The 24855-nt window shown below is 38.4% G+C and overlaps 5 protein-coding genes across 6 annotated transcripts; 3 read left to right on the top strand and 2 right to left on the bottom strand.

Annotated features, from left to right (window-relative positions):
• Positions 1-2134: 2134 nt before the first annotated feature.
• On the bottom strand, positions 2135-5492 carry LOC126799546 (uncharacterized). The gene is made up of 6 exons (XM_050526772.1): positions 5317-5492; positions 4026-4307; positions 3784-3890; positions 3536-3668; positions 3197-3391; positions 2135-2690 (listed from the first exon to the last, which is right to left on the bottom strand). The coding sequence occupies exons 2-6, from the start codon at positions 4287-4289 to the stop codon at positions 2397-2399; spliced, it is 993 nt and encodes a 330-aa protein (XP_050382729.1). The 5' UTR covers positions 4290-4307; positions 5317-5492; the 3' UTR covers positions 2135-2396.
• Positions 5493-7486: 1994 nt separating this feature from the next.
• LOC126799534 (uncharacterized) lies at positions 7487-12541 on the top strand. Its single transcript, XM_050526754.1, has 15 exons — positions 7487-7740; positions 7840-7934; positions 8029-8142; positions 8388-8492; positions 8652-8723; positions 8901-9013; positions 9235-9378; positions 9459-9527; positions 9912-9999; positions 10124-10195; positions 10291-10391; positions 10828-10945; positions 11513-11572; positions 11666-11776; positions 12097-12541. The coding sequence occupies exons 1-15, from the start codon at positions 7644-7646 to the stop codon at positions 12211-12213; spliced, it is 1476 nt and encodes a 491-aa protein (XP_050382711.1). The 5' UTR covers positions 7487-7643; the 3' UTR covers positions 12214-12541.
• A 3476-nt stretch (positions 12542-16017) lies between these two features.
• On the top strand, positions 16018-17451 carry LOC126797442 (UDP-glycosyltransferase 90A1-like). Its single transcript, XM_050524071.1, has one exon. The coding sequence runs from the start codon at positions 16018-16020 to the stop codon at positions 17449-17451; it is 1434 nt and encodes a 477-aa protein (XP_050380028.1).
• A 1008-nt stretch (positions 17452-18459) lies between these two features.
• Positions 18460-19690, top strand: LOC126799554 (protein DSS1 HOMOLOG ON CHROMOSOME V-like). 2 transcript variants are annotated; one of them, XM_050526780.1, is made up of 3 exons: positions 18460-18579; positions 18776-18883; positions 19433-19690. In XM_050526780.1, the coding sequence occupies exons 2-3, from the start codon at positions 18793-18795 to the stop codon at positions 19558-19560; spliced, it is 219 nt and encodes a 72-aa protein (XP_050382737.1). In that variant the 5' UTR covers positions 18460-18579; positions 18776-18792; the 3' UTR covers positions 19561-19690. The 2 variants fall into 2 exon arrangements, with proteins under 2 accessions (XP_050382737.1, XP_050382736.1); XM_050526779.1 differs by having other exon boundaries at positions 18502-18579; positions 18782-18883.
• A 1128-nt stretch (positions 19691-20818) lies between these two features.
• On the bottom strand, positions 20819-23964 carry LOC126799526 (cyclic nucleotide-gated ion channel 18). The gene is made up of 6 exons (XM_050526744.1): positions 23497-23964; positions 23183-23395; positions 22772-23082; positions 22557-22668; positions 21710-21946; positions 20819-21607 (listed from the first exon to the last, which is right to left on the bottom strand). The coding sequence occupies exons 1-6, from the start codon at positions 23962-23964 to the stop codon at positions 20819-20821; spliced, it is 2130 nt and encodes a 709-aa protein (XP_050382701.1).
• Between the last annotated feature and the right edge of the window lie 891 nt (positions 23965-24855).

The raw sequence follows: 24855 nt of genomic DNA, 5'->3' as shown, positions 1-24855 counted from the left end.
GATCTGGTAGATATACATTCTCGTTTACGAACGAATTTTATCATTATTGTGTTGAGATTGTCTTTGTGAGTTATTTAAAGTTGATCGAATCACCAAAAACAAACGGTTATGTGATAATATTTAGTATCGTAAGTACATATAGACAACGATAAATCTAACTTGTGTTTCTTGTGTTTTTGTTTTATTTCTCGTCATTACGTTATGGTAATCATTTAAGCTGTGGTCTTTATTCTTTGTTTGGGACTTCGATAAAAATTTCAATAGAATACTTATTCCCCAACTTAAACCCTAGTGTCTCACAGTCGCTTCACTCAATTAATCAAACTCAAACAACGACGAATATTTCAGATTTTACTATAGCTGGTTGGATCAAGAAGAGCTCAAACTTTATGATTATGATGTGTGAAAATAGAAACCTTATTTTGTACGTCCGGTTATGAAGTATATCATATATCGTGCGGTGGTTTAACTCAATCCTGGCAATATATGTATTGATCGGTCGTAGGTGACCCTTTTTTTTTTGTTAAAAATGCTTAATTTTTAAACTCTTGCAACCAAATGCTTCATTATATCCCCTTTTTAGAGGAGTCATATCCTAATTTTAAAAAATCAAGATTTGTGTTTCAAAATTATTCAGCTACTTTTATTACAAAGATATCTAGATGTAAAACATGCATCAACCAAATTCAAAGCTAAATTTAAATATGTGATTTTCTCAATTAGTTTGCCATTCAAACACAAGAAAGAAAATATTAAAACCCAACTCGTAACACAAATCTGAAATTGGATTCAGAAATCAGAGTGAGAGGTAAGATGTGGCAGGCATGCATCTACCAAACTTCAAAATGTATTATAAATGGTAAGTGCCATGGCCGTTTCAAAACTATTCAAAATATGTAATCCTCTTTATGAAGATACCAGTTTAGCAGCTTTGCCATTCAAACAGAAATTATGAACTTGCAACCAAATCTGGAATTGGAATCTGTGAATTTTGTGAGAGCTAAGATGTGCCGGAAAAATTGACCAACGCTACATTCAAAAGTTGATAAACCTGCATGAATACCAAGTGTTAATATTGCCAAAACAACACGACTGTAAATCAGTGTAAATCCACCTAGCTTTATCTCTATTTCATTCTCACAAACGTGAATAACAGTTGCATACACCACAAATCACATGAAACTTCACTATTCTGCAAGCGTTTTCTCAGCTGTCATTCAACACAAATATGAAACCATTAAAACCCAACCTGTAAGGCTGTGACCAAATCTGAAACTGTAGGTAGTGATTAAGTTAGAGCTAAGGGTAAGATGTGCCTAAGATTTGACCGACGCACGTTACATTCAGTAGTTGATAGACCTGCATGAACAGCAAGTGTTAATTATTAACAGCATAACTGTTGATTTATTGGATTCAACAGCCAGAGGTACATTGGTTAGAAATATAGCCACTTTAGAGTGTGACTCATTTACACCAACGTGAATAGAACTTGCATATACTGCAAGTCACATGAATTTTAATTCACTTTTCTGCTAATGTTTTCTCTGCTCGTCACTTTGTTCATATACATTTTGGGTCTTGGTTTTACATATATAACTACTGTCTTCTACCCTCTTTGCTCAAGCTTTGAGGCAGTGGCGGATCCAGATCAAAAAAGTGAAAAACTTAGGATTGTGCTAAGTTTTGTGTGTGTGTGTGAGAGAGAGAGAGAGAGAGAGAGAGTTGCTACCATTGAAGAGACATAGTTGCTAGTTTGCTACCATTGTACCATTTCTCTACCTCCAGATTGATGTCCACACTTCTCTTATTCTTTCTGCTACATTCAATCTCTCTCAATATACCGAACAACTAACAAAATCCATTCTACCCCGCAGGTCATGTCACTGATAACTCTCATTCTCTTCGACATGCTGCTAATGACACATTGCCCGATCAAAATCTCATTAGGTAAAGTCCCACTCTTTATCTTCTACTATTATTCATTTTGATGTGCTGGAATTTTGATTGAGATGCTAATCACAGATTCACAGTCAAAATATTATTGGTTGATACTTCAGCTTTTGACAGTTACTCTAGTGAGTGCATGTGGAACTGATGAGAGATTCAACCCAAGTCAAAAGAAAACCCGAATCTGTAGACTGGAAATAAAGCCAAATGGACATTCAACCCAAGTCAAAAGAATGCAGGCTATGGCTTGTTTACTAACTTTCAGCAATTATAAACATCTCAAACTCAAGACCTGAAAGTATATACAGACGCGAAAAAGAAAATAGAAATAGAAATTGATGAATATCAAACCAAAGCAACTAGGCAAAAGGGCAGATGTAGGCTCGCTAAATAGCTTGTAATTGTGGGAATTGTAGTACTAATTCGTGTCCGTGTTGTATCAACATGCGTCAAGAGGAGCCAACAACAAGACCTTCCCGAGAGACATTGGTCACCCGGAGAACAGCTTGTGCACTAAGCGGAGATAGTTTCAATTGGCAGAAGTTCTCCCAAGAGTCCACCTCTGGCTGCATCTCCTCAGATACTGCTGCTGGTGAGAGATTCTGAAATTTTTCATAAACAGTCTGCAACTCAAGGAGGAGGTTTCGAGCAGCCTCCCTTGATTCAGGAAGCTGGTCGCTAAGCTGAGATGCTGCCACTTGAATTAATTTGTCAATCCCATATGCTTTAGTACCTTCAACACCCTGCACACAGACAAAAGATAATACAGTTAAGAATGAAGACAAGAACACAACTAATTCCAGCTTACACCAGTTACGTAAAGAGGGGAGCAGCTTCAATAGCCTCAACATAACCTAGATGCAATGTAACATTTCAAGTGAATCTAATAAGCTTCATCTCTCAAGCACCATTAACATACTAAATTGGTTTCTGCTACTTATAATGAAACAAGCAATGCATATAAACATGGAGCAGCTTCAATAGCCTCAACATCACCTAGATGCAACGTAACATTTCAAGTGGATGAAAAACTAAAACCTTCAATATGGTCTCTACTCTTAACTCTTGAGCATTGTTAGTATCTACATAAGTAACATAATCATCTTTTAAAATTGCCAATAAGAATATTGACAGTTATTATGAAATACAAATGCTTTGTGTAGATCATAAAGGAAAATAGAATCTGTCACTATACATGAGAAATTTCACCAGACAAACAATTGAATATATCTGATTTCTCGTGTCTTACCAGCTGCGGAACACTTCGACAAAAGCACATTGATGCCTTCGCCCGAATTCTAGGATTTTTGTGCTTCAGATATGGTTGCAGAATTGGTAACAACAATGAGGGGGAAACCCATGAGGTCATCGCTACTAAAGCTCTTTCAGCTGCCTCACATACAAATCGTTTATCTTGTGAAGATTTGAGAAGAAGTTGTAGAAGCTGAATGAGTCACATTTGGGGAGCAAAGACGAAGGAAAAAAAACGAGGATTAATCACATATACCAGTAATCCTATACACTAAAAACAAAGTGACAAATCAAAGATGAGGCGATGTAGCAGTAGATTTCAAATAAAATATATTACCAGAGGGTCCAACGAATCAACTATACTGTCATTGTACGCCTTGAAGATATCTGCAGATGTCATAATCGCAGTTTTGCAAACAGCACTTCTTGGATTCTTCAGAGACCTTACCACAAGTGGAATCACATCTCCCCTAATTAAGAATATGACAATAGTTAGATCTTCAGCACCATCAATAGTTAAAGTACTACACACATCAATAGCACATGCTTCTTTCAATCAGGGCAATCTGAAAACACAAGACTTACAGTTTATCCAGCATAGCTTCCTTGTGAAAAATGGACAACTGGCGGACAGTATTGAGTGCTTCACAAAGCAGAACCCAATCTTTAGAGTCTAGTCCAGTTACGAGTGTCTGCAAAATCAAACAAGAAGTGCACCGACGCCATACAGTTAGCTGGTACATATAGATGAATACTAAGTTACGAAAGGTCAGAAATTCCCAAGTTTAAGCAAAAAAAAAACCCACGGGAATGTAGACAATGAATACCTTGAGACTCATATCAACATCTTCAACATCATTCAAGTTCTCAGAGTCAATGTATTCTACCTCTGTAATTGCAACCTCAACGGCATTGACAACTTCCTCACCATTGGTAGAAGGGACACCCAAAGAGACAGAGTTTTTCTTCTGGCACTCTTCATGATTTACAGTAGCATTCTCAGCTAAAGGTTTAGTTACAGCCCCTTTGCTACAGCTTTCATTCTTCCTCTCAGATCCAGGTATGGTATTAAGATCTCTAAGAGCTGACATTGGTGTTGGCCTGCAACTCTGAACCGAACCAATTCACAACAGTGAAAATGCTTACTCAAACATAAGAACAACACAGTATCCAGTAATAAGCATTTAAAAAGAACGGGGCATATTATATCAAAGACGACAAAGTACACAGCTCATACACAATACTGAAACACAGACCGCATAAACATTAAGCCAAAGAACGAGCTCTAACACTGTTTGATCTGAAAATAAGTTCGACACGGATCACACTACTCAAATACTGTACACTCCCTACTTTGTGCAATCCCTGATCTAATCAATGAACTACATTCCACCTATATATCAGGCATTCATATGCAACTCCACAGTAATTATCCTAACTGAAGTTTCGAAATGAACACACAAGTAATTATCCTAACTGAAGTTTCGAAATGAACACACAAACAGTAACAAACATAGTATAAAATCTTCGTTGGACTGCAAATCAGTAAAGAACAACTAAAGAAAAACAGACTCTCAAAACAATTTCCAAATGAAAATTTCAATGCACTTCGTGTTCTTCGAAAATAACCAAAGAGACTCAGCAGCAAAGCTTACACCCTAATCGACACATCTACTGCTCGAAACCACAGCACTAGACACACACAATAATCACAAAACACTGAATCCACCGGAAATGTGAGTCAGCAAACACCAGAAGATCTCACTCTCCACCAAAACCAGTCACCAAATCCAACTCTCAACACCAAAACACATCAACACTATCACAACAAAAACTGGCTAAAAAATCATAACCTAGCCAAAACACCTAGGGCTCCAACTCAACAACACCACCACGAACACGACGATCCAATCCACTTTTCAAAAAAGCGATCACTCTACAAGATCTCGCGCTCTACTCCAAACTCGCCGATCATCCTATTCCGCCCTAACCGAATCGAATCGGAGCTCCGCAAATCCAAAAACCAAGTCCAGTCAACAACAAACAAGCAGCATTATCATTACAACACATATATATATAGAGAGAGAGGGGGGGGGGAGAGAGAGAGAGAGAGAGTACCTGAGAGCGAAGCAGAGAGAGAAAGAGAACGTGAAAATGAGGAGAGCAGACGTCAAAGAAGAAGCTCCGAGTCCACACTGAGCCGACTTTGATAAATTTATATAGCAGATTTCGTAACCGGCGAGGGCCTTAAAACGACGCCGTTTTGTGATGAGGTGGTGGTGATCCGAACCGGGCCGGCAGACTTGGGATCCTCCATGTGACCGCCCTCATAAATATACACACATTAATTTTGTTCCGTTGCGATTTTCCCTATTTTATTTTCACCCAATGATTTTAACAAAATATCGAAAATGCCACCGCGGCGTCATTATTGGTTGATCTTTTTTTTTTTCAAATATCAATTACGAACGAAAATTTGAGTTTGTGGATTTTGAAGTCTTACCAAAATGAGTGTGGGATTTTCAAGTGACGGTCCGATATCAATTTTTTGAGTACAATATCATTTTAATGAAAATTATTGAGGGACACGTGGTGGACGGTCTTGGATATATCTAAGTTTTGTGGAGATGGTTCTCCAAATGTTGGTGTCGGTGCATAGCTCCACTAATCCCAGCAGTGTTTAGCTGTTTTGGGTAATTAACATCATTTCATGAGCGTTGTCTGCATTGTTAATACTGTTTTTTTTTTAGGTTACATGCATTGTTGATACTTTTGTGTGGGCTTTTACAAGGGTTGTTGCATTGTTGTCTTCTTAAAGTGTTTTTTTTTATGAGGGTTGTTGCTGTTTTGTCTCTTTTGAGTGAGTTATAACACATTTGAATAATTAATTAGATGATAAGAAAGTTGATTGAAAGGGTAATTTTTGTTTCACCAACAATCATTAATAGAGATGTCTACGATATGTGATGTTGGAATTTTTTTATGGCAAAATATTATCCAACCTGATAGCTTTCTCACAAGACTTTGTCTCTGCATGTGGTGATCGATGAAGATAGTGAGAGTCGTCTAAATCCATCAGAGAATAGCGGTGCTTTTTACTGTTGATGGTGATGCGGCATCTAATTACGTTTCCAAAAGATCACACTAATGGAGAAGTTTATTGACTTATTTCTTGTTGAAACGTACGCCTATTGACTAATTTTAGTCCTTGAAGAGCATTTCCAATAGTTTCTCCATATTTTCTTTAAAATAGAGAAGTAAATTTCAAAATTTTCAAAACATTTATGCTCAAACTCCAACAGCTTTTTTATTTTGCATATTTTAACATTTATTATTTCAATTAAATATTATATTTTATTATTTATCATAACCATAATATCTTTCATAACTTTATATTGTTGACTTTAAATATTTATTGTAAATTTTTTATTGGTTGTAATCTAAGTTTGAGTTGTTGAAGAACGTATATATATTTAATATTTGGTTATGCAGATTTTTTGCAAATGCTGCAAATTTGGAGAATTAACTCTTCTCTTTCATCCATTTCTCTATTTTAGAGAATGAGATGGAGAAACTGTTTGAGTGAAAAATATACATTTTTCTCTAAATCTATATTTTTCTCCAAAAATACATAATCTGTTTGAAATGCTCTAAGTGGTGATCGGACTTCATATTAATGAGGGAGGTTCTCCAAGTCGCAATATTAATTCTTCTGTTTATGTTTCAAGTCAAGCAACAAGTTACATAAAGTCCATTTTGGCCATGGCACCTTTGGTTGAATGAGTTCATGTTTGAGTAATTATATATATATATTCTCGTTTATAATTTCTGACTCCGCCACTATTAAGATAGTTTCTCCGCGTACATTGGTGTTGCTGAAACATTTTCTCTATGTTAGAGCCTTAGAGGAGATGCTTTGCAATCTTGCCCCAATGTCATAAAGCAAATGCGCTATTTATTAAATCTGATCCTTAATAGATAACGGTAACACATTATTTTTCAATCAATTTGGGCTTTTGTTGTATGCTTTGTTGATGAAAACAACTGTGGTATCCACTCAGACATAATTTCCTTATTATTATCGCAAATGATACCATTTAAAAACGGAAAATGACCCAAAACAAAAAACAAAACAAAAATCTATAGCAAGGTCGCAGTTGAATAACGGCAGTAAAAACAACCAACTTTGACCTCGCAAGTAAAACCAGGTTGACATAGATTGGCCCTGTCATCATCATCAGTTGGTGCGATTCTTCCACAAGTGGTTTTGCTTTGATCTCAAACCAGTTCTGCAAGAAACAGACAAACTGACAAACATACCCTAATAGTTGAAAGGACAAGATACCAAACCAAAACCCCTCCCTTTACTAAACTCCCCCCCCAATCCGTTTCCCCATTGTTCCATTCCAAGCACACCCACAAAACTCAGAGACCCAGAAGAAGCCATGGCCCAGAAGAAGAAGGACATGATTCGTATAGAGCGCGAGTCTGTAATTCCTATTATCAAACCCAAGCTCATCATGACCTTGGCCAACCTCATTGGTTCGTCTTCGATTCTGTTCTCTAATTCCTACTTGTTACTTTGTTTTGCTTCAATGTAGTCTACTCTAACAGTAATTGTTTTTATGTGTAATTCTATAGAGCATAGTTCCGACCGGGCGGAGTTTCTGAAGCTCTGCAAGAGAATTGAGTACACAATTCGGGCTTGGTATCTTTTACAATTCGAGGATTTGATGGTATATATATAGCTCATATGTTATGCACTTGGTGGTCATTTGATCATTTTATGAGTGGAGGTTTTGTTTGTTGACATATGTTTTTGGTCTGTAGCAACTGTATTCGCTGTTTGACCCTGTAAATGGGAGTCAGAAGTTGCAGCAACAGAATCTTTCTCCGAAAGAAATCGATGTGCTGGAGCAGAATTTCCTCACCTACTTAATGCAGGTGACTATGACTGTCTCACTTTATTATTGTTTACATTTTCCTTGTGAGTGAAGAAAATTGAAAGAAGAAAGATCAAAGCAAGATGCAGTATGCATAGGAATGTCTGTTTTGATTGTAGAAGATATTGTGAGAACTAGATAATGCGACAGCTTCCTAATGGCATTGTATCTGGGATCCTTGTAATACTGACTATAATAGATTTCACAATCTGCTACAAGTATGTAATGTTTCTTGTAATGGTCCAGGTGATGGAAAAGAGTAATTTCAAGATTACAAGTGATGAAGAAATTGAGGTTGCGCACTCGGCGCAGTATCTTCTAAATCTTCCCATTATGGTTGATGAATCTAAGGTATGTTCTATGGTTCGTGTCAATTGAGTAAAATGCCAAGTACAGACCTGCAGATTAAATGCATTTATTAGCACCCGTGCAACACTTTTATATTCTGTGATTCTCTTCATGTGCTTTCTCTTTTTCTGATCCTAATACTTTGTTCTGATGAAAATGAAGCTCGACAAGAAGCTTCTGAAGACCTTCTTTGAAGAGAATCCTCGGTCAGACCTTCCAGATTTTGCTGATAAGGTATTTTTAAGCATAAAAGTTGCAAACATTTGGAAGTTATATATATATATATATATATATATTTTGATAACCAAAGCTTGTTTACTTTTTCCTTGGTTGGAAAGACTTTACTATACCACCATCTCTCTCTCTCTCTCTCTCTTAGATCTCTAATCTGCATTATTTTCTTACATTCAGTACATTGTCTTCCGGCGTGGTGTTGGACTTGATCAGACAACTGATTTCTTTTTCATGGAGAAAGTGGACATGATCATTGGACGTTTTTGGGCATATCTTTTAAGAGTAACTAGGTCAGAAATTCTCTTAAGTTTGATATATAGTTATTACCTTAATTAATTGATGACAATGTGTGAACTCTAATAGAGGCGAACGGAATACAGTCGTACGCTTTATGTTTTAGAAAGTCATCTTTAATCACTACCTGTGATTGGAATTACTAAGACTACTAAGAACGTACCTGAGAAACTCACTTTAGATTATGAAGCAATTGTTGTTGTGATTGCTATTGCAGGGTTGGAAAACTTTTTACGAGAAGGTCAAGTAGTCGGCGTACAAAAGAACCAAAGAAGGATGATGAAATTACCTCAGAAGCCAATGCGGAGGAGGAAGAGGATTTATATGTTGAACGAATTCGTCTTGAAACTATGGAACTAAGGTTATTCCACTTTGCTTTAGTTTTTTCATAGGACCAAGCTGTTATGGCCTCTTCTGACACTATTATTATTTGTCCTTCAGCGTCAAAAGCTTACTGAGCAAGACGACAATCAAAGAGCCAACCTTTGATAGGATAATTGTTGTTTACAGGTAATATGTGTTCGCATATGTTAATGTAACTGTTTTTGATAATGTTGTTGTGATCTGTGCACAGTTGAGTTGGTTTCTTCCTCTTCAACAACTTTTAGGCTGCTACTTCGCCACTAAGTTGGGGATCTGTATTATAGAGATAGATTGTGTAGTTTCGTAGTTCCCTAGTTTATGTAATTAGACTGTAGCAAATTTGGGTCCAAAGGAACACAAGGATGATTGATTTCTTTTATATTGGAAATTTTAATAAATGCTACTGTAGGTTATGGGCTTATCTTTTTTTTTTTAGGGAAAGGGTTTATTGTAGCCTTTTGATTGAATTAGTGATTCATCCCTAAAAGGACATCAAAATAAGTTACTGATATCAGTGTTATGATTGTTCAGGCGAGCAAGTCCCAAAGCGACAGAAGAACGAGGAATATTTGTGAAACATTTCAAAAATATCCCAATGGCTGACATGGAGATAGTTCTTGTAAGTTCCTCTCTATCTTGTTCCCCAATGGGCCTGAGTCTTACAGCTAGCTTTCTACTTTTCTTTTTTATATAATTTTTCTTCAAGTTTGGATACCACTTGTATAACTTTATACCTTTGATAGCCCGAGAAGAAGAACCCAGGACTAACTCCAATGGACTGGGTCAAGTTCCTTGGCTCTGCTGTAGTTGGTCTGGTGCGTTTCTTAATGCAATGAATGTTGTTTAAATGCACTATTCATAACATTTTTTTATTATGTGAAGTCCAGCTTATTATATCTTTCTTCTACAGGTAGCTGTCGTTAGTTCTCTTGAAATGCCTAATGCTGACTTTTGGGTCATCATTGCAATTCTTTCCACTGTGATTGGTTACTGTGCTAAGATATACTTCAGGTAGGTTTCTTATTTGATTCTTGTTTCTCCCAATCGGCTAGTTAGCTGTATATTATTCATAATAACAAGTTTGTCACACCAAAGGAGTATAATGGCTAACTATGTTGTTATATTATGTCTTCTGAGTTTCATTTTTCGATGTATGTGATTGTTTCGATTAATATGCATGCCTTTATTGACAACTTTTTAACTGAAAAGTTGACGTTTTCAAGTATCTGCTTGTCTTTTTAATTCTATATGGTATATATAGTCAGATTAGACACTATATGCTTTGAAGTCTGTCTGATGTACCATTATTGGTCATAATTTTGGGGTTCATATATACCCATCCTCTGAGTGTCTATCTCAATGTAATATTGATACATCAACCACTCACTTTGTTTCATACTTTTTCTGTCAGTTACTAATGTGGCTGCTGTTTCGTGATTAACTGTAGTTTTCAGCAGAACTTGGCTGCATATCAGAACCTGATAACACAGTCCATGTATGACAAGCAACTGGATAGCGGAAGGGGTACTCTTCTTCACTTGTGCGATGATGTGATTCAACAGGAGGTAAGCTGCAAGCTTTGATAAACTTTCTGAGTGATGTAGTATTGATGGTTAATAGATTTATATTGGTGTAACTAAATATAACTATGCACATACATACATACATGGACATCCAAATGTTACATATAATTATATACGTATCAGTGATATTACACACATGATGCAGTTAACTTGTAACTATAAGTATGCAGATAGATACACATATTACATATAGTCATATACGCATATAGCTTACATGCATAATTGCTGGCAGCTGCAAATTACTAACTATATTAATGCACATACATACTTGAAAGATACACATGTTACATAGTGTCTTATACACATAAGTAATACATACTTACAGCTAACTAGTATCAGGTGCATGTAAATAAAGACACTCACAACCACAAAGTCCAAGGAATTGGTTCAATTATTTTCAGGGACTTGCTTGTAATAATCTATACTTCTCTTTTCCTTTGTTGGAAGATTAATATATTCTGGCTTAACTGTAGCACTGACTCTGGATAGATTTAATACACTTTGCACTCCAACATTGCTTACGGGTACTCTCATGTCTTGAATGATTAGGTCAAGGAGGTGATACTTTCTTTCTATATATTAATGGAACAGGGAAAAGCTACAATAGAAGTAAGCATCTTTCTTGTTTACTTCTGTCTATTAGTTCCCTAATTATGCAATTCTTCAGAAGTCTATTTGGGCTTATTGGATGAATTATTATAGGATCTGGATAGGTGGTGTGAGGAACTCATTAAAGAAGAGTTCGGTGCCAACTGTAATTTTGATGTGGATGATGCAGTTGAGAAGTTGGAGAAATTGGGAATTGTCTCTCGGGTAAGACTCCCTAAATCCCTCATTATATATGGTTGTACTATTATAGAACAATGATATCACCACTTCTAAACTTCACCATATATTGACTTAATAATCATGGAAACCAGTTAGAGGATTAATAGACTGATTTTAAGATTGTTCAAGATTGCTATTAACCATTTCGAAAACTGAGGCCATGAGGAGGGACTCAAACCATCATGTATTTATTTTTTTAAACTTGCGTAGTAAATTCTGTGAGTTTGATAGGTTGCAGTACTTAGATCAATCTATACTATGTAATATTTTATCTTTTCTCACTTGGACCCCGCCTGTGAATTTAGGATTCTGTTGGACGGTATTTCTGCGTTGGGCTGAAACGTGCAAATGAGATAATTGGGACTACCACTGAGGAGGTTGTTCTGAGAGCAAAACAAGGAAAACAAGGGGGCAGTTCTTAATTTTGCTTTGTGAAGTCGGACGGCTTCACTCCTCTTTGATTGCTTGGGGGAGGTGCAAAACCATTATCAGTCCTCTTTGATGGAAGAATACACTATCCTCAAATATTATGTTGCATGTTAATATCTCTAAATCATTAAGCGGGGCTTCTCTTCCATAGTTTATGTATTTAGATGGGTGCATGTATCTGAGCTAGCTAGGTTCTACATTCTAATGAAGACTTGAAGCTACTGTCTTCTGCTATTGATTGTAAATGGTACTTTTCATTTCCCTGTAGTGATTGAAAATTGATAGTGGCTGTGTAATGTAATGAAGTATGTGGTTTGATTGTGGGTGGTTTGTATACTATCCTGAGCAAACATGTTGATTTTATAACTATGTGGAGTACCTTGAATCAGCTGGTTGGATTCTTGTAATCTTCAGCGTGGCAGCTATAGCCTGTGAATCAAAGAGCCTAAGGGTATGAAAAGGACAGCCAAATGAATCCGAATGGAGTGGGGAAAATTTCTAAACCTCCATATCAGATTTTTTTCTGTCATTGTCTAAACTGACAGCCTCAAACACATAATATTAGTATTCCGGTGTGTATCACCAGAGCAGCATGAACAATACCGCAGCTTCTGTTAACTTCCTCGGTCATTTAGAAGTTTGCACGTCACTGTGCTAGCTTTTTAGGTACCGGAATCGGTTGAAGATTTGAAGGCCACTGTCAATTGATGTTGATTGTAAGAGGTGGTGGTGGTGGTGGAGGTTCTTTTCCAAAAGTGATTGAAGTCGATGATTGTGTCATATACCGGATGAAGTATGTGGCTCGAGAATGTGGGTGTTGATTTAGGTTATCATCCAAAGTAGCTGAGTATGAATGGCTGATCTGATTCACTGTCGAAGCTGGAGTAGTGAGATTGCAAGGGAAGGGCGACACCCAAATAAGGTTTGAGTTGAGTGGGAAATTTGGCCACCTCCACCAATTTGGCCGCCCTGCTAACTTGGTCCTCACAATGCTACGATTCTACTCAAATATATATATATATATATATATATATATATATATATATATGGCTCCATGAATTTTGAATTAGAATACTCTCATATCACATCACAGTGATCACACTACATAATGATCATATCCTTCTAACTCGATCAATGATAATGGAAGTATAGCATAACATTCAATATATTGGAAAAAGAATTGAATTAAATTCGCTAATAAAGCATGGAATTGTCAATATCAATATCACAAAACCATATCTATTTTTACACATGCATGATCAAAAACAGAAACTCGACCTGAAAATAGACGTACTATTTTGTATGATGGCCAAACATTTTTTTAGCATTTTCTACTAAAATAGGTTTTTGGAATGGTTTTCATTCTTAATTTGGTGTAGTTTTGTTAATTTCTTTGTAGTTTGTACTACTTTGCATAGACACAAGACTAACAATTGCACAGTTTGCACTGCTCTAACAATTGCAATTGAACCACGACCATTGCTGATATGCACCGCTGATTAGATACACAAGGTTTAACTTAGCAATCGTCATGCACTCAAGTATTTTGTCATAATTCTTAACATTATCTCTGATTGCGCGCTAGTTTTTTTTTTTTCTCAGGAAGTTCGAGGAGTTTGAAGTGTGCTACTCTACTGATATATATAGCTGCTATGTTCCAGAATCCGGTCCGGCCGCGCAGTTGAAGACTTGACCTAGCAATTAATGGTCGTAAATTGCAGTACTGAAGTGGTCTTGAGTCTGGCCTTGACATGGTACGCATGCCTAGGCTAGATTTTACATTTTGAAAGCAACTTCAGCAGGTTGATATTGTTAGCTAGCTTAACTCGTAGATAGCTAGCTTGGATTCGAATGATCTAGCCTCGCAGCAGCAAGATATGGGATCAGTGAGTGTCTGGTTTTGAATGAAAGAGGAGCGAGACAGCCAAATAGATCTGCCCACCTCCACAAATGAAACCATCACTTATTTCTATGAAGCATCCAAGAGTCTATCTGCCTTTATCGTCCCAATAAATCTCTACTTGCCTAAAAATATATGCATGATCGATGTCGACCTAACTGCCAAACTATGCTATTTTCAGATGCTACTGTACATTTTTGGATAGGTTAGTTATTATATCTTTTGATAATGGTAGATGTGGTGTACTAGCCATTTTCAGATGGCTTCAGTTAATTGTTGAGTTCCGCCATGCCAGTCTGTGACCGAACCAGGAAGTTATATGAGTGGGAGTAAAAATTTACTCTATTTACGCAAAGTGTAATATTTTTTTACTCTATTATTTTCAAATTAGTTATGTCGATATTTGTCATCAGATTGAATCTCTTTCAAATTAATCTAGGCACGCCTCTGTTTTGATTTTTCATTCTATATAAAAGGAGATGATCTCTCGTTTGATGTTCATTTATAAAATCTCTTCATCTCACAACTGCAAATTTAAATTAAAATAGCAAATTTATCTATTAAATAAATCATGAACCAAAAAACTAAACTAATAAACACTAAAACAAAAGAATCCAACATAAAAAAGAGGAAAATAGTATAAGATTTTAGACATTTTTCGTGAACAATTTAATTTAATGATATAAAATGTTTCTCTTATACTATAAAATAAGTGAGATAGTTGAAGTATTATACTCGTCAATTATCCAGAGTAGGGTTTATAGGGGACTTTTGGGTTAACCATGTAAAAAAATACCTAAAATCTGAATGGGGGCAGTGGCCCCCGCTTCCCCCTGGTTCCGCCTTTGGTCACAGGTAGTTCAATACTACAATTTCTGTTTGCTAAGTAGGTGGGGAAAATTCTAGTATACATCAATGTATGCTATACATCCCACATCCAACGGTCGATATTGTTTTATAAGTGGGGTCAAAAAAATTATATCCGTTGTCAACCGTTAGATGTGAGATGTATAACATACATTGATGTATACTAGATTAACCCGTAGGTAATTTGGCTTCCCCGAATTCAAATTGGCAAAAGAAACACTGAACAGTCTCACTGGCAATAGATATGCCTTTCTAGCATGGTTGATCATATCAAGCAGCGATGAAAATAAAGGAGTTCCGTTGGATATTTATCCATGACATCTATCTCTTAGTTATGAATGTCAAATTTCACACCTCTACATTCTTTATACTCACCAAACCTACTCGGAGTTTATGTTCTTGGTGTAAACTAACCCCAAAATGGAAGCAAAGATAGGGTATGACCGTATGAGTATGAATTAGAAACTCATCATTTTTTTTTAGTTTTAAAGGTTACATGTAATAAACATCACCGTTTTGATTTTCCGACCTTTGACATCAATCTCAGTTACTATTGAAATTTTAACCATTAGTAACCAAAATGTCCGAATACCGGTATACTCTATGTTTGTAAGACATTATACCACATATAAACTATTTCTTCATCTGATTTTATAATTGAAGGCTTGCATTCTTCTTATTCATGAATAATGAAACGTTCCATTCCATCTCCTGATAACGTATAATTAAATATGAGGATATTATAAAACGAACGTCGGCCAGTAATTGGCATCAACAGCTTTCATATTAGGTCATCGACTGGTCCCTGGGACAACACAACACAAATTCACGCACGGCATTCGTACCGGTAACCTGAAATCGATCACTAGTCCATGGATGCTTTAAAGTTTAAATAATGTCTCTGCACTATTCATTTCAAACCACTCATCAATATTGAACCATTCTAGTCCTCAGTATATATATGTAGTCAATGTCATACCACAGAAACTGAGTGAAGAAGAAAGAACAAATTAAACAAGAAGATCTGAAGATGGGTTCCGTTTCAAATTCCCCGTACAATAATCCATCAGAGCCACCGCAGCGCCGCCATGTTGTTTTGTTCCCTTTCATGTCCAAAGGCCACACCATTCCACTCCTCCACCTCTGCCGCCTCCTCCTCGCTCGAAACCTCGACGTCACCGTTTTCACCACCCCAGCCAACCGCCCCTTCATCGACCAATTCCTCTGCTCCACTACGGCATCTGTCGTCGACATCCCATTCCCTCAGAACATCCACCCTGAAATCCCCGCCGGCGTCGAGAGTACCGACAAGCTCTCCTCCGTCACCGAACGCCTCTTCAACCCCTTCGCGCTCGCCACAAAACACATGCAAGATGACTTCGAGAAAGCTCTAAGCTCTCTCCCACGTGTCAGCTTCATGGTCTCCGATTCCTTCCTCTGGTGGACACTCGACTCCGCCACCAAGTTCGGTTTCCCGAGGCTCGCTTTTTACGGCTTCAACAACTACGCCGGCTGCGTGTCCAGAGCCGCCGCTGTGGATCACCTCCTACAGGGCGTCGAGTCGGACAATGAGTTAATCACGCTGCCTCGTTTTCCTTGGATTAAGGTTACCAAACAGGACTTCGACTCTTCTTTCACAAACCCTAGTCCTGAAGGGTCAGAGTTTTTCATGACCATGATTGTAGCCGTCATGAACAGCTTTGGTCTTGTCACCAACAGTTTCTACGAGCTCGAACCTGCTTTCGTCGACTACTGGAACACCGAGTGTGGCCCAAAGTCATGGAATGTCGGACCACTCTGCCAGCTGAAAGCTAAACCAGAGCACCGTCATCCTAAGCCTGTGTGGATTGAATGGCTCGATAAGAAGAAGATTGAAGGGAGCCGTGTTTTGTACGTGGCATTCGGAACTCAAGCGGTGATATCATCTGAGCAAGTTCAGGAGATAGCCAAGGCGTTGGAGAAGTCGGAGCTAAATTTTCTATGGGTGATAAGGAAGAAAGAGAGCTTCAGTACTTGGTGGGACTCGGAATTTGAAGAGAGGGTGAAAGGGAGAGGGATGGTGGTGAGTGAGTGGGTTGACCAGACGGAGATACTAAACCATGAGAGCGTGGATGGCTTTTTGAGTCATTGCGGGTGGAACTCGGCGATGGAGGCCATTTGCGCTGGAGTGCCGATTCTGGCATGGGCGATGATGGCAGAGCAGCCGCTGAACGCCAGGATGGTGGCGGAGGAGATAAAGGTAGGTTTGAGAGTGGAGACGTGTGACGGGTCGGTTAGGGGGTTTGTGAAGGCAGAGGGGCTTGAGAAGATGGTGAAGAAGTTGATGGAGGAGGAGGAGGGAGAGGTGGTTAGGAAGACGGTGAAGGAGTTTTCTGAGGCAGCAAGGAGAGCGGTGGAGGAGGGAGGATCGTCGTGGCAGACGTTGCAGTCGCTCATTGATGAGGCATGCAGTAAAGAAATGTAATCAGTTAGCTATAGGTTTTCAATTTTTCATTGCCAACTTGTCATGTAATAAGTAATAAGTAATGATAAACGACAATCCTATGCGTTAGATACTAGGAAGTAAGTGCATCAATCTGTCATGATAGCATTACCATATGTAATGTGTACCGCGAGCATGTATTGTTTTGCTGGAACTGGTTAAGCAATGCCAACCCTAGCTAATAAAAAGCGACTGATTTATCGCTCACGACCGCTTACCGAATTTCTCTGTGTTTCTGAGCTATTCGTGAAAGAATCAAATAGCGTTTAGAGCTACGTAACAGATTATGGATCTTAGCATATAAATTGTATAATAAGATACCGTCTGCACAAAGTTAAAGCTAAAGAATATAATTAATAATGGTTCGCGTGTTTGGTAAACAAATTTGCCGACCACCATTTATTTACACACCCTTCTATACTCATGTCATTTGTCTAATTGCTCAATTATTATCTAAATATGAGTTAGAAAAAAGACAAATGACATGAGTTTGAAAATGTGTGATACAAGGTGAGCAAAAAAATGGTGGTCGGCAAATTTGTTTCCGCGTGTTTGTCCTTGACGTTCATATATAACGCACAAGTTTCAGAAAATTTGGCAGACATCAGTCAAATTGTCCAAATGTTGTTCTAAGGACTTAACTATCACTATCAAATCATTCATGTTAAAATCCAATAAGCATACCATATACCAAGCCGTCATCTAAAATCCGTAATAGAACCTGTACGCCCAAACTGAACCAAAAAGCGATGAATCCTTAAATCAACAGGGAATTGAAACATACCACAATGTAAATTCTAGGTGAGTAAAAGAAAAGTAACTCATTCACTTTTTTATTTATCTATTTGTGAAGGTAAATTCGAAGTACCCAAAAGCATCCCTGTTTGTGACCATAAGAAACCAAAAACACCCCTAGAACCTTGAACCTGTAAGCGTGGCAAGCCGTGGTTGGTGATTACAACTAACCCAATGACAGAACAAACCCGAACCCGACCCGATTCGTAAACACATAAAATCAGAGAAAGAAAGCTTTACTCTTCAAAGTTCAGAGCTCACAATCAAGAAGAACAACCAAAGCCCTAGGATCAAAGTCCTTAGCTTTCTTGAATAGTAAGTCTCTCTCTCTCTCTCTCTCTCTCTCTAATTCTGTAGCTTCTGATTTGGGAAATTGATTTAGGGTTTTGTCTGATTCGATCTCTTGCTTTTGGGTACAAAGATTTCAAGATTTGATTTTGATAATGCCAATTGGGTTTTTAGTGTTGTTTGATTACTGGGTCTGAACTGAATTGATTGCTTGATTGCAAAGTCGTAGGGTTTGTTGAAATGGAGAAGGATCAGAAGGCAGCAACTGAAGACCCCAAGGTCGATTTGTTCGAGGATGATGACGAGTTTGAAGAGTTCAACATCAATCAAGGTAGTAGCTTTTGGGCCCCCATGTTCTTGTTATGGAATGTAATGAACTGAAATTAGTGGAAACTAGTAAAGATATGATGATTGAGTATTAGGTTTTATAAGCAATGCCTGATCCTATGTCTGTTATATGCGGTTATGGTGATCGAGTATTAGGTTGTTAAGTGATGGAATGGAATGATGTGAATGTTATATGCATAATAGTAACTGTTACCGCGCGTGCTGTTCTTGAATATAGTGTTAGGATACAGTGATTGGAATTTAGTTACATGGACTGTGTTCTTAAAATGCACCGAGTTTAGGCAAGGACTAGAATAGACTATGTGATTAAGATATAGGTGTGAGAAGACGAGCATGATGCTTTGTGGTTGTTGCGAGTGTTATATGAAGCAGTTGAAGTGTTTGATTTGAAGTCTTTGTTGATGGAAATGATTATGGGTATTAGAGGAACATGATGTTCAAAATAGCTGTTACTGCATGGTTATTGATTGTAGATTAAACGTCTTTGGGGATTTCTTTTATAGTGATTGGGTTGCTTTCTTTATGCTGACAGAGTGGGATGAGAAGGAAGAAGGAAAAGAGGCAACACAGCAATGGGAGGATGACTGGGATGATGATGATGTCAATGACGATTTCTCTGTGCAGCTGAAGAAGGAACTTGAGATCAACACCGGGAAGTAGTCTCATTTATCTTTTCTGTATTAACAAGATTGTAGTCCATTGTGAGACCATGGTGGAGCTGGTTTGCCATTTCTCCATTTTATCACTTGCTATGGCTTCTTAAAACTTTAGTATTAATTATTTTCTTGCATATCCATTGTTTCTTGCATATCTATTGAGTGTGCATTATAATGTTGCCAGGAGGAACACTATGTATTGCACCACTTGTTATCTTAAAGTCACTGTGTTCCTGTTTTCCATTTTCATCTTGAAACCTCCTACCCTGTAACCCTCAGATAGTCCATCATAGCTGAAATTTAACTCTCAAAGCCACCTTTACTTTGTCAACACTGTTGGGTTTTGCTTGACAAAAAACCCTGCAAACTCTTGTAGTGTCAAATGCATCAGAATATGCTTTTTGTCAAACCGTATGCATGCACTTTCCAGGTATTCTCACTTGCAACCTGTTTTGAGTTGTCAATCTATGCTTGAGACCAAAAACCATATGCAAATGAGCATTTCCTGCACTAGCTTCTTCTCAGTTCTTCCAAAGAGACTTTTGACCCTGGGGTGCTTTTCCTTCTAGGATTTTGAACGATGTAGATAAGTAAAATGCGGGGAAGGCACTTAAATTAACTAATCATTCATGATCAGACTCTTAGAACAAGACGCTAGCTTGCGATAGATAAGCTCATCTTGCATCAAACTCATGTTTGACAATTTTCTAGTCATCGCTCTATAATTCAAGCCACCTCACAGCCTATTGGTTCTAAGTTCTAACAACTGATTGCAGCAGGATTGATTGTGCTCCAACATGCATATTACGTGACACCATATGACTGAGACGAGCATGTAAATAGAAATTAGTTCGTTATGTTTGGCTTGCTCCTTGTTATTACTTCCTCCAGTTTCTCAGTAAGGACATGATAACCATGGACGATGTGTTCATCTTCAGCAGAGCAATGAGGTTGGTAGCAAACTTGCAAAAAGTTACTCGGAAAGTACGTTTAGAAACCAGTAAATATGTGAAGTACTGGACCAGTCCAGCGTAGTTCTTGCTTAGTCTGTGCTCTAATACGTGAATCCAGCTTATCTATATTGAAGAATATGGACTGCTTCAACTTAACTATAAAGAAGAAACAAACTGATGATCATTGCTAGCCTACATTTAGTAATTTTACATTAATTCACAAAACTTCGTCCCTAACTACGTACTGTATCCTTTAGTTCGTTTCCTTTTCCCTGATTAGTCACAAACTAACTAGTTGTATCATTTGGGTCAATCTATAGAGAAATCAGGCTCATCTGGCTTAAACATCCTAGGCATCTGCAAACTAGTTGAATCAGGATCAACCAGCTGAGCTTTTTGAATGATCCCTCTTTTTGTATTTGCAGCAAATTTTGAAGCCAGAATTGTGGCCCCAAGATGCTGGAAACTGCTAATTATTTTATCCCCTGTGGATGAACCCTCACCACAATCACCATCCTCAGGTCTTAAGAGATTTGTTTGTTCTTCGTCGTAGTAGTACCCCTCTTCCTCTTGGCCTGGTGCATGCATATAGTATAAGCTCTCCTGCATAGCCAAGTCCTTTGCCATCTTCCTCTTCTTAAACCTTCTCCAAGCGGCTTGTATGAAGCAAGCACCCCAGGTCCTCCATTGGTGAGAATAGTACCTAAAAGCATGCTGTAGTTTCTTACTGTGAAGGCGTTTAAACTGACCCGCGACAAACTTAAGGTCCTCAGCTCGAAGTGCAAAAGCTTCAACTTCAGTGAGGGCTCTCACAGTCCGAGTGGAAGAAGGCATGTTAAGGCTAGAGCTTGGCATCAATGCCCATGTCAGTAGTTCCTCACCACAAAAGTCACCAGGTCCTAGAGTGATGGAGTTGAAGAAGCCAGTCCTCCCTCCATTGGTTGTGGAGCTCTCAAGTTTCCCTCTGATAATAAACAGCATCTCATTTACTGGATCACCCTCTTGAACTATGTATGTGCCTTTGATAGTCAAGGATGAGACAAGGCGCTCACATATGGCATCAAGAAGCTGCCCATCCATTTGTGAGAAAAAAGGAACCTGATCGAGATCATCAGATACATAACAGGGCTTGAGCATCACCAGCAGCACGCATGTATGAACAAACAGTAAAAACATCATGAGACAAGGATGAAGACTTACACGACGAACAAGGGAAAGGCATAAGTGCCGCTGGATTTCATGGCAGAGGTCGACGGGTAATGAATGCAATATGGATTCTTCATCAACTCCTCGTGTCGCAATCCATTGGTATTGCATAAATCGACGAACACGTTCTTGCAAGGGTTCAGGTAACTGGCGATGCCTCATCCACTCATCAGTATCTCTTTGTTTAACCCTCCATTCTTCAAGTTTTATTGACATCGATTGTAGATAAGTCTGCACCAATGGGAAAGGATTCTATCACTTAAACAGCACCAGTATTCCACAAGTTTTATTCATAGAAGTTTTGCATACAATTGTTGGACATAGTTTGTAACATGTCACATGGATCCACATTAAAACTAAATTGTTATACATGATTTCAGCCTAATTATTAAAACATTTGAACCGTAGAATGTGAACGAGAAATGTAATCAAGCATACAAGCCTTTATATATCTACATGTTCCCGGCCAGAACTTCAGTGACGAGTCGGGTAAATGAACCACTCAACACAACGTATAACTCAGGCACAATAGAGAGCTAGCACTCCGGAATCTACTCAACACTGGCTGTGGGCTTCGCCGCTGCAATAGCTCTTATGTAAATTTCTAGTTCGTTGTGCACGGAACAGCTAGCTAACCTCTATTAGTTAGCTTGGTAGTTTCACAAATTATTTGACGATTATATTATCATTTCTTTCATATGTAGGTAAAGCATGTCACAGATATATACTTGTATGAAATTTACATGTTTGTGAAAATCCACATAGGCTACCTTGCTAGCAAAATGCACATCAATGATTATATAACCAGTAGTGGTAATAAAAGTTAACTCTTATATGATACCTGCATGTTGCCGATCAATAGTGAGAACAATATTAGACCAGAAAGGCACAAGATAAGGGCAAACAATGTCTCGCCGAGAAATGTGCTCGTCATCATAGTCTGTCCGTATGAGCTACAAGAGAGATTTTGTGTATCAGGAAGGCATACAACTCGAATCTTCTAAATCACATAACGTATATGGTAATAAGTTTCTGCAAGCATGTCTATTTCCATACCATAAGTTTCTTAAACCCCACCAGAAACAAAATAAGTACTTCTCAATAAAGCTCGACTTTGCGGCTCCACTCTTGAATGCAGCCCCAAAGATTCCAATCTTGAATTCGATCTCTTCATCATTCCAATCACAGTTTTTTATTACTCTGGTGACATTGGCCCAATACTTCCGTTCTGGTAGCTCCAAACTCTTACAATCCAAGAAACTACTGAGGCAAGACACAACATTTTCTTCATTTTCTGCACTGCACTGCTCTTTCCAACAAGAGGATTGCCGCCCGATGGCAGATACGTAAAAGATGGCTGCACATATCTGAACAAACAAACACATAAATGGAATAATGCCATGCTTCAAAAACTGATCCAGTTTAGTTAACACAAAAGATAAGTCATCGAAATACAAGTTTACTTACATGACTGGCTAGCATGAAAAGAAGCAAATTGTATGCAGCTCCAGCCCAGGCAGTCCTGGCTAAAACCCCAGTGGTCTTTACAATTTTCTGATTCAAAGGAAATATGAGAAACAGTCTAGGAACATATTGAATAAGCACGAAAAGAGCTAGTGTGTTGTTGGCATGATCAGCGCTGGAATGCTGTGTTGCCGGAATCACCAGCCAGATAATAATCTGCATGCAAATCCATCTTTGATTGTTATGAATCAGGTTAATTAATAACCATGCACGTAAGTACGTGATAGGGTGTCTAAGGAGAATCTACGAATTCAAACCTGGGGTATAGGAAGAGTGGCAGCCAGATCGACGACGAAGTCGGACTTGAGATACCTCATGGCGATCTGCCTTGCGTCCATGACGAGATCGCCACGGCCGAAAACCCTAGAACTGGGTGCGATGAAGGCAGTGCGGAACTTGATGAGCATGTGGAAGAGGTAGAAGAGGTCGGTGAAGGATCGGATAAAGGTAACAATGACGGCGAGGCGGTGGTCCGTAGAGAGGCAGGCGTCGCCTTCGACGTAAGGAAGGTAAAAGTAGAGAGGGTCGATGAAGAGCGCGACGATGCAGACTACGAGGAAGATGTGGTTCCATACAGCTACGAGGTCGGAGTCCGGGTCGAGAATCTGGTGTCGCCATAGAATGTGGAGCGGGTGCTCTTCTATTACGGTGGCCGCGGCGGAGCCTTCACCGCTAGAGTTCGGTATAGGACGAAATTTAACAGGCGTGGCAATTTGTCTACTCATCTTCCATGGCGGAACTCCGGGGGCATCGGCTTTCCGCTGTGGCTCTTTATCGACCGGGGAGGAAGGAAATGAGACTATATAATCAATGAACTGGTTACAAGTTTTCTTCAAGATTAGAATGATCAGAGAGGATGAAGAAAATACCAGAAAATTAGTTTCAGTAAGAGAGAGAGAGAGAGAGAGAGAGAGAGAGATGGGTGGAATTGGGGGTGAGAGTGAAAGAGAGATGAATGGGGAATGGAAGAAAAAGTTTGCACCGTTGAGATTTTTGCGGGAAACCGAAGAAAGTGCATGAATTTCGGTCGGCATCGTATCCAATGTTTCAAATTTTTGCTCGACATATTACCGAACACTAATCATTCCATCAAACGCTAATTACTTTGAGAAATTATTATGGATCCTGGATACTCTCCAATATATTTCTTTCATTTCTTCGAACAAATAATTAAAATGAAATAGCGTTTATTCTTGTAACTTTTGTTGCATAAAAATCAACTTGGCCGATATATAGCTTAGGACAAGCTTAGGAAAATAGAAAAAAAATAAAATGTCCATCTTAAATAGATTGCGAGGCTTACTAGCACACACGAGTGACATGATGGAGAACCCAAGTGTGCAGCTATAGATGTAAGTAGTGTGCATTTTGCGTCTTCGTTGAGTGATTGAAAGTAGGGGAAGCCAGGTATGAATTTGGTTGAGAGGTTGATGTCTTGGAGACAAGGACGTGTTGTTTGATAGTTGAGGTAAATGGTGATTGACAAACGAACAATTATGTTACGATTACTCATAGTGCAAAAAATGCAATGAGAAGTTCAAATGTAATTAGAATGTAAACTCTTGAGTAACTGCGTCTCTCTCTCTCTCTTCCACTAAGGAATTCCTTTTTTTTTT

Source organism: Argentina anserina, chromosome 6 (genome assembly GCF_933775445.1).
Source record: "Argentina anserina chromosome 6, drPotAnse1.1, whole genome shotgun sequence".
NCBI lineage: Eukaryota > Viridiplantae > Streptophyta > Magnoliopsida > Rosales > Rosaceae > Argentina > Argentina anserina.
The sequence above is the reverse complement of the archived record's forward strand: the minus strand, read 5'-3'. Positions and strand labels throughout refer to the sequence as shown.

What these genes read in the sequence shown, in the direction of transcription:
- LOC126799546 (XM_050526772.1), bottom strand. Translation starts at nt 4,289, where the DNA reads ATGTCAGCTCTTAGAGATCTTAATACCATACCTGGATCTGAGAGGAAG. An exon ending in TTGATTCGTTGGACCCTCTG is followed by an intron (nt 3,392 to 3,535) that starts GTAATATATTTT and finishes TGACTCATTCAG; the next exon opens with CTTCTACAACTTCTTCTCAA. An exon ending in GTCGAAGTGTTCCGCAGCTG is followed by an intron (nt 2,691 to 3,196) that starts GTAAGACACGAG and finishes GTCTGTGTGCAG; the next exon opens with GGTGTTGAAGGTACTAAAGC.
- LOC126799534 (XM_050526754.1), top strand. Translation starts at nt 7,644, where the DNA reads ATGGCCCAGAAGAAGAAGGACATGATTCGTATAGAGCGCGAGTCTGTA. An exon ending in TTCCAGATTTTGCTGATAAG is followed by an intron (nt 8,724 to 8,900) that starts GTATTTTTAAGC and finishes TCTTACATTCAG; the next exon opens with TACATTGTCTTCCGGCGTGG. An exon ending in TGTGCTAAGATATACTTCAG is followed by an intron (nt 10,392 to 10,827) that starts GTAGGTTTCTTA and finishes GATTAACTGTAG; the next exon opens with TTTTCAGCAGAACTTGGCTG.
- LOC126797442 (XM_050524071.1), top strand. Translation starts at nt 16,018, where the DNA reads ATGGGTTCCGTTTCAAATTCCCCGTACAATAATCCATCAGAGCCACCG.
- LOC126799554 (XM_050526780.1), top strand. Translation starts at nt 18,793, where the DNA reads ATGGAGAAGGATCAGAAGGCAGCAACTGAAGACCCCAAGGTCGATTTG. An exon ending in AGAGTTCAACATCAATCAAG is followed by an intron (nt 18,884 to 19,432) that starts GTAGTAGCTTTT and finishes TTATGCTGACAG; the next exon opens with AGTGGGATGAGAAGGAAGAA.
- LOC126799526 (XM_050526744.1), bottom strand. Translation starts at nt 23,964, where the DNA reads ATGAGTAGACAAATTGCCACGCCTGTTAAATTTCGTCCTATACCGAAC. An exon ending in TGGGGTTTAAGAAACTTATG is followed by an intron (nt 22,669 to 22,771) that starts GTATGGAAATAG and finishes TCTCTCTTGTAG; the next exon opens with CTCATACGGACAGACTATGA. An exon ending in GCCTTTCCCTTGTTCGTCGT is followed by an intron (nt 21,608 to 21,709) that starts GTAAGTCTTCAT and finishes GATCTCGATCAG; the next exon opens with GTTCCTTTTTTCTCACAAAT.